Genomic DNA, 7,755 nt, shown 5'->3' with positions numbered 1-7,755 from the left:
TTAATCTACATGGATTGAATCAAAATATAATGTATTATGGAACCAAAAAAAACTTTAGAAAGACATGTATTTGGAACGGAGGGAGTATCATTTACACTTCACATGTGCGTCATTTTATCATTTATTAGTAACAGATCACAACCATTTGAATATACGTGAATTTTTTTTAATAAAAAAATTATACTCTATTTTATACCAGAACAAAAATATTCAAATATTTCCTCGAATTTAAAAATATTAATCTTCAATTCTATTATTATTTAACTCACACAAAATATGAAATATATTTTTTAGAACCAATCAAATAACAACTGGTGCCGAATAAGAAAAGAAATATCCGTCTTTTATAACAATGTCTTAAATTGATCCAACTTGCAAATGTTATGGTTAATTTGCTTTCGATTACGAACGTTAGGAGTAAAATTGCACCATTTTAAAAGCTAGGGGTAAAATTGCTCATAACGGTCAACGTTAAGGGTGTTTTTGCAGTTTATCCCATCATGAAACAATTCTCAACTCTTTTTAACTCGCCTACTCTTTCTTTCCATTTCATACACTTTCTTCCACTTTCATACACTTTCTTCCACTTTCTTACAATTTCACTAACCCATTCTTGTTTCTGATTTTGGTTTTCTTTTGCCAAGTTCAGTATAACCATGATTTCGAAGATGTTTTTGCTGTTTATAGGCTTAATCATGCCCGTTTCGGTCTCTTCCGAGACACAAACATATGTGATTCACATGGATAAAACCAAGTTTCATGAAAATCCCAAGCAATTATATGAACAAATGGTCAATTCCATTGATGAACATCAATCTCCTGAGATTCTTTACGTCTACGAGAACGCGGTTTCCGGGTTCGCTGCAACGTTATCTGCCGATCAAGTCCAACATTTGAGCAAAATGAATGGGTTTCTCTCAGCAATTCCTGATGAAATCCTCAACCTCCACACCACACATTCCCCTCAATTTCTCGGGTTGGAAACCGGAAAAGGCCTTTGGAATGCCCCGAATTTGGCCTCCGATGTCGTTGTTGGAGTTCTCGATACCGGAATCTGGCCCGAACATGTTAGTTTCCGCGACGCCGGGATGCCTAATGTGCCGTCTAAATGGAAAGGGAAGTGTGAAATAGGCCCCAAGTTTTCAGCCGAAAATTGCAACAAAAAAATCATCGGTGCCAGAGCGTTTTTTAAAGGCTACGAGTCGGTCATCGGGAAAATCAACGAAACGCTCGATTTTCGGTCCCCTCGAGACTCGCAAGGCCACGGGACACATACTGCATCAACTGCCGCGGGCAATGTTGTAGCCAATGCTAACCTTTTCGGGTTAGCGAAAGGCTCAGCGTCGGGAATGATGTACACGGCACGAATTGCGGTTTATAAAGTGTGTTGGTCATTAGGTTGCACGAATTCGGATATTTTAGCGGCCATCGACCAAGCCGTTGAGGATGGTGTGGATGTTTTATCGCTCTCGCTCGGGGGTACGGCCAAGCCTTTTTATAATGACAATGTAGCTATTGCCTCATTCGGGGCTATCGAAAAGGGGGTTTTCGTGTCCTGCTCCGCAGGCAATTCCGGTCCAACTAAATCAACTGTAGACAATACCGCCCCGTGGATCATGACAGTCGCTGCTAGCTACACGGACCGAAGCTTCCCTTCGTCCGCCGTGCTCGGAAATAAACGAACATTTGTCGGGTCTTCACTATATTTCGGCAAGCCAACGAAGCAATTGCCGATTGTGTACGCCAAAACTGCCGGTAACCAATTCGCTAAGTTTTGCTCTGCCGCGTCACTAAACAAAAAGCTCGTGAAAGGCAAAATCGTACTATGCGAACGGGGAATAAACGGGCGGACCGCGAAAGGCGAGCAAGTGAAATTGGCAGGCGGAGCGGGAATGTTACTAATCAATACTCCCGCTCAAGGCGAAGAAGTTCTCGCCGATTCACATGTCCTGCCTGCCATTTCTTTCGGAGCTACCGCGGGGGGCGCTATAAAAAACTACGTCAATTCAACTAAAAAACCTACCGCTTCCATTTCTTTCGCGGGGACAACGTATGGTAACCCCGCGCCAGCAATGGCTGCATTTTCGTCGAGAGGGCCTAGTTCGGTCGGGCCTGAAGTGATCAAGCCGGATGTGACTGCACCAGGAGTGAGCATTTTAGCTGCCTGGCCGCCTATAAGCAGCCCGTCTCTCCTCAAGACCGATAAACGAAGAGTCGTTTTCAACGTAATTTCAGGCACATCAATGTCGTGCCCTCACGTAACGGGTTTAGCCGCACTACTCAAGTCTCTACACAAAGATTGGTCTCCGGGTGCGATCAAATCAGCGCTAATGACCACAGCTTATGTTATGAACAACAAAAATGCACAAATTGATGATTTTGGGGCAAACAAAACTTCATCGTCTTCGTCTTCGGCTACACCATTTTCGCTCGGTTCGGGTCACGTTAGCCCCGAAAACGCGGCTGATCCGGGACTTATATACAACATTACAACAGTTGATTATCTGAACTATTTTTGCAGCCTGAATTACACAACTTCTCAAATACTTCAGGTGCTGTTGAAATTGTTCTTTTCTCTAACTCTATTATTTTTAGGCTAAATATATAATTAGTCCTTGAACTTTTTGGGTTTTAAGTATTGAGTCACTGATCATTGAGAATTTCATTATCTAAGCTGTTACTGAAATACTCAATGACGAAAATTAAAATTCAGGGACTTAATACTTAAAATCTTAAAAGTACAAGATACTTAATAATCTGTTTTGACAATTTTTACTTAAAATCTTATTATTTTTTAAGAGATAATAATTAATTAATTTTCCCAAATTTCGTTCTTAATAAATAATTTTAAGAGTTTAAGGGTTTAATTTTAAAATCTTAAAAGTTAAGGGGGTTTAATAATGTATTTTGATATTTGTTTACTCAAAATCTTATTATTTTTTAAAAGATAATAAATAATTAACTTTTCCAAATTTTGTTCTTAATAAATCATCTTAAAAGTTTAGGGGCTTACGCCCTGTTTGGGAATTAGCTGTTAGCTGTTAGCTGATTACATTAGCTGTTAGCTGTTAGCTGATTACATTAGCTGATTTGACTAGCTGATTTGATTAGCTGTTTGTGTAGACCTGTTTGGTAAAAATTAGCTGATTGATAATAGCGGTTTGTGCAAAAAGACGAATAAAGGCATTAATTTTGACGCAAGAGAAGAGGGAGTCTATTTATTAGGGTTAAAGAAGTCCATTAATTTTAATATTGCAAAACGCTAAAAAGCTCCTTTTAAGAGCTTTTTCTAAATTAGCGTTTTCATCCCAAAACTCTCTTCCAAACCTCTCTCCACCAAACACTCCAATTAGCGGTTTCAGTGGTCAAACCTCTAAAGTTGGTCAAAACCGCTCTTTTTATCCCAAAACGCTCTTTACCAAACAGGGCTTAATCTTTATAATCTTCAAAATTAAAGGAGCTTAATAAGGTGTTTTGGCATTTATTTACTTAAACCTTATTATTTTTAAGAGATACTAATAAATAAATAAGCTCATAAATTTAGGGGCTTAAATATCATCGTTTTTTTTTTATTAAAATGCTTATAACTTCATTAGATTAAAACACAACAAGTACAACAAGAAAACAACAGTAAGAAATCAATTCTTACAGGATCTACAAAGAGACTAAAACGGCTACAGAGAGCAAAAAAGGCCATAAAGGCATAAAAAACACAAAACAACAACAAAACATATATTTATCGTAAATCGAAATCTGTAGAAAAGTAGATGCAATCCAGTCTTCAGCATTTAGGTCATTCCGAACATTCGGATCTGAGTCCTTTCTTTTGATGCAACCACGTAGATATATTGATCCACGTATAAGATAAACCGTTTCCGCACTTGCTAAATTCGAAAATGATATAAATGAAAGAATAACAAAGAGCAGATACAATTTAAATGGATGAAGAGATCCGATAAAATATATGGAAACTGACTAAAAAGAAAAAAACAATAAAGTAAAACGTATAAAATTTAACCCGGTATGGTAGGAAGAAGGAAGACAAAATTCCTTCCTTCTTCCTACTCAAAATAGATCTTCAAAAGAGGACAATTTGAAACTCAACAGATGATGAAATTTTACTATATAAAAAAGCATGAATTAAATAGCCTCAATTTAATATAAGATGATTGTATAGTATAACAAATTTTACTTATATTTAAATATTTTTTATTAGTAATATTTATATGTATTAGTTTGAAAATAATTAAATTTGATCAATTCTTTCAAAAAAAAATAGAAATAAAAAAAATTATCTTCATTGCATAATAGGTCCATTTGGTTTATTTGTGGTTCGTTGTTTGCTGTTTGTTGTTGAAAAATGCTTCTTTTCTAAAAAAAAATAAGGATTTTGTGCTTTTAGATACAACTACTTTTCAGCTGTAAAAGGTAAACATAAAATGTCTAACCAAACACATAAAAATCTTATTTTTAAAGTAAAAAAGCAAACAGGTGGAGAAAATGGAGTACGAAACACCCCTAAGTAAACAAATGTCAAAATACATCATTTAAAAAAATCACAATATATGATTAAGTTTCTGAACTTTTAAGATTTTAAAAATTAGACTCCTTATTTTTAATTTTTACACACATTGAGCTCATTAACTAACCGTTTAGATAACGAAATCGTTAGCGCTAGATTCAATGTGTGTGAAAATTAAAGTTCAAGATTCTAATAAGAAAAATTAATGGGATAATGGCTGAATTTAAATCCAACATACGAAATGGTATAAATTTAATCTTAATGTTTCCAAGCAGTGTCAAGTTTAGCCTCATGTTACTGAAAATTTGAAAATACTTATTTGACTGTTTTTAACTGTCACATTGGAGCTTCCAACAAGTTTATCGATAAGCTAAAGCATTTTGATAAAAAAAATAACACAGTAAATATTTGAGAGACTTTGACATAAAAATTTGTGATTAACTTATATGTAACAAGCTAAAATTGATGTTTGGAAGATTTATCGATAATTGATGTTTGAAAGGTTTGAAGTGACAGCTAAATAACAGTTAAACGAGTCTTTTGAAATTTTCGATAACGTAAGGCTAAAATTGATATTTCTTAGAAACATTAGGGTTAAATTTTCACTATTTTGTACTTTGCGGCTAAATATGCATTTCTCATAAAACGTCAGACTTAAATTTGACCTTTATCCCAAAAATAAACGATCAATTGTAAGCTTTAAAACCCTAAAAGTTAATGTTTAACCTTATTTTTACACGATAAATTAATTTTTTCCGCTATATTGTCGCAATACCTCCAACAGGTGTCCCGGACGAACTACAGCTGCCTCGGAAACATAAATTTTCAGCCTGGTGATCTAAATTACCCATCATTTGCTGTAAATTTTGGAGGTGATATTGAGAAGAACACATTGACATACAAGAGAAGAGTGACAAATGTAGGTGTTTCTTCTTCAACTTATGTTGCAGAAATTGAAGAACCTAATGGAGTTTCCATTGTTGTACAACCTAAGGTTTTGAGGTTTCAGAAATTAGGGCAAGAACTCAGTTTTACAGTCAGTTTTGTTGGGGTAAAAAAAAGTACAACTGAAGATTATTCATTTGGATCTATTACTTGGGTCTCAGGAAAATATAGGGTTAGAAGTCCTATTGCTGTGACATGGCAATAGGAAATCGGGATCAGTACTGGTCACGTCCACTCAGATGATGCTACATTATCCTAACTACTAGTATGTCATGATTTGAGTAGAGGGACCAGTAATTGGGGAGGATATGGAAAATATAAGGTTAGAAGTCCTTGGCAATAGTTACCGGGGTTGAATACATTGTTGGTTACTCAACTTTCATGGTTGTCTCAAAATGGTCAGTCAATTTTGAATTTTTGTCTCAGTAAAGTCACTTTGACGACTTCAAGAGTAAAAAGACACCGAAAAAGTGACGTAACTGTAGTCAACTTTCACCGCTGACCGAAACGACATGCGGCTACCACCTAGTTAGCTGAAATTACACTTGGCAGCCACGTGTCATGTAGGTGGTAGTCATGTGTCGTTTCGGTCAATAATGAAAGTTGACTACTACTAATGTGACAGTCACGTTACTTTTTTAGTGTTTTTTTGCTCTTAAAATCGCCGAAGTGACTTTATTGAGACAAAATTCAAAATTGAATGATCATTTTGATACGACTATAAAAGTTCAGTGACTCATGATGTATTTAACCGTATGTAATATGGTAATATTAAGAAAAATTCTGATTAACTGAAATTCAGAAAATATTCTATGTTAATGTATTTTATCTTTTAACATTATATCTCAAGGGGAAAAATATATATTAATATTATTATAATTGAGTTTTGTTGGGTTAAAAAAAAAAAGTAGAACTAAACATTATTCATTTGGAATCTATTACTTTAGGGTGTCTGGAAAAGATAAGGGCCATGTTTGGTAAATAGCGTTTTGGGATAAAAAGAGCGATTTTGACCAACTTTAGAGGTTTGACCACTGAAACCGCTAATTGGAGTGTTTGGTGGAGAGGGGTTTGGGAGAGAGTTTTGGGATGAAAACGCTAATTTAGAAAAAACTCTTAAAAAGAGCTTTTTCAATTAGCGTTTTTGCAATATTAAAATTAATGGACTTCTTTAACCCTAATAGATAGACTCCCTCTTCTCCTGCGCCAAAACTAATGCCCTTATTCGTCTTTTTGCACAAACCGCTATTATCAATCAGCTAATTTTTACCAAACAGGTCTACATAAACAGCTAATCAAATCAGCTAATGTAATCAGCTAACAGCTAATGTAATCTGCTAACAGCTAACAGCTAATTCCCAAACAGGGCCAATGTTAGAATTGTTGTGACTTGGCAATAAGAAAATTTCAGTATTGGTTCCATTCCATTCACTGTGATGATGTTACGTTATCTTATAGCATCTTCAAGAAACTTTTAATACACACTCTAAAAATAATATAAATAATTGACTGTGATTTAAGAGTGATTAAGACATATCATCTCCAACAATATTCCTATATTCACTCTTTATTATTCTATAATTAAAATTATTAATTATTTCTATCTACCAATAATAAAAGGAGTGGCTCTCGATAATATATTAGTAATAAAAAATAAAATAATGAGGCACTAAGAGGTGGAAAGATACTCTCTATTAGTAGAGATGATGAAGAGACTTTTTAGTGATTTGAGGAGCCACTAAGAGACTGTTGGAGCTGATTTTTAACTCTTCCTCAAATTTTAATTTAAGAGGCAAACTAAGAGACTGTTAGAGATGATATTAACTATTAGTATCTTATGGTTTGAGGGTAGAGAACAGTACTTGGCAATAGTTACTAGGGTTAACCGTTCATTAGTGAACATTCATGGTTGTTTTAAAAGGTCACTCAATTTCAATTTGTCATAGTAAAATCATTTAACTTTGAATTTTTTTCAATAAAGTCATTTCAGCGACTTCAAGAGCAAAAAGACATCAGAAAAGTGACGTGACTGTTACATCAGCAGTAGTCAACTTTCACAGCTGATCGAAACAATTAATACGTGGCAACCACCTAGCTGACCAAAACGACGCGTGACAACTATCTAGCTGACTAAAACAACACATGTTAGTTGACATGTGTCGTTTCGACCAGCTAGGTGGAAGCCATATGTCATCTAGGTGGATGTCACATGTCATTTTGGCCAATTGTGAAAGTTGGTTAATGTTGACGTGGAAGGTACGTCATATTTTCCGATGTCTTTTTGCTCT

At 35.0% G+C, this 7,755-nt stretch overlaps 1 protein-coding gene across 1 annotated transcript; it reads left to right on the top strand.

Moving 5' to 3' along the window:
* The first annotated feature begins 572 nt into the window (after nucleotides 1–572).
* LOC136216482 (subtilisin-like protease SBT1.1) lies at nucleotides 573–6,340 on the top strand. Its single transcript, XM_066002991.1, has 2 exons — nucleotides 573–2,552; nucleotides 5,307–6,340. Exons 1-2 carry the CDS (start codon nucleotides 657–659, stop codon nucleotides 5,670–5,672), a joined length of 2,262 nt encoding a protein of 753 aa, XP_065859063.1. The 5' UTR covers nucleotides 573–656; the 3' UTR covers nucleotides 5,673–6,340.
* Nucleotides 6,341–7,755: the final 1,415 nt, after the last annotated feature.

This window comes from Euphorbia lathyris, chromosome 2 (genome assembly GCF_963576675.1).
Source record: "Euphorbia lathyris chromosome 2, ddEupLath1.1, whole genome shotgun sequence".
Classification (NCBI taxonomy): domain Eukaryota; kingdom Viridiplantae; phylum Streptophyta; class Magnoliopsida; order Malpighiales; family Euphorbiaceae; genus Euphorbia; species Euphorbia lathyris.
This window is presented reverse-complemented; position numbering and strand designations above follow the sequence as displayed.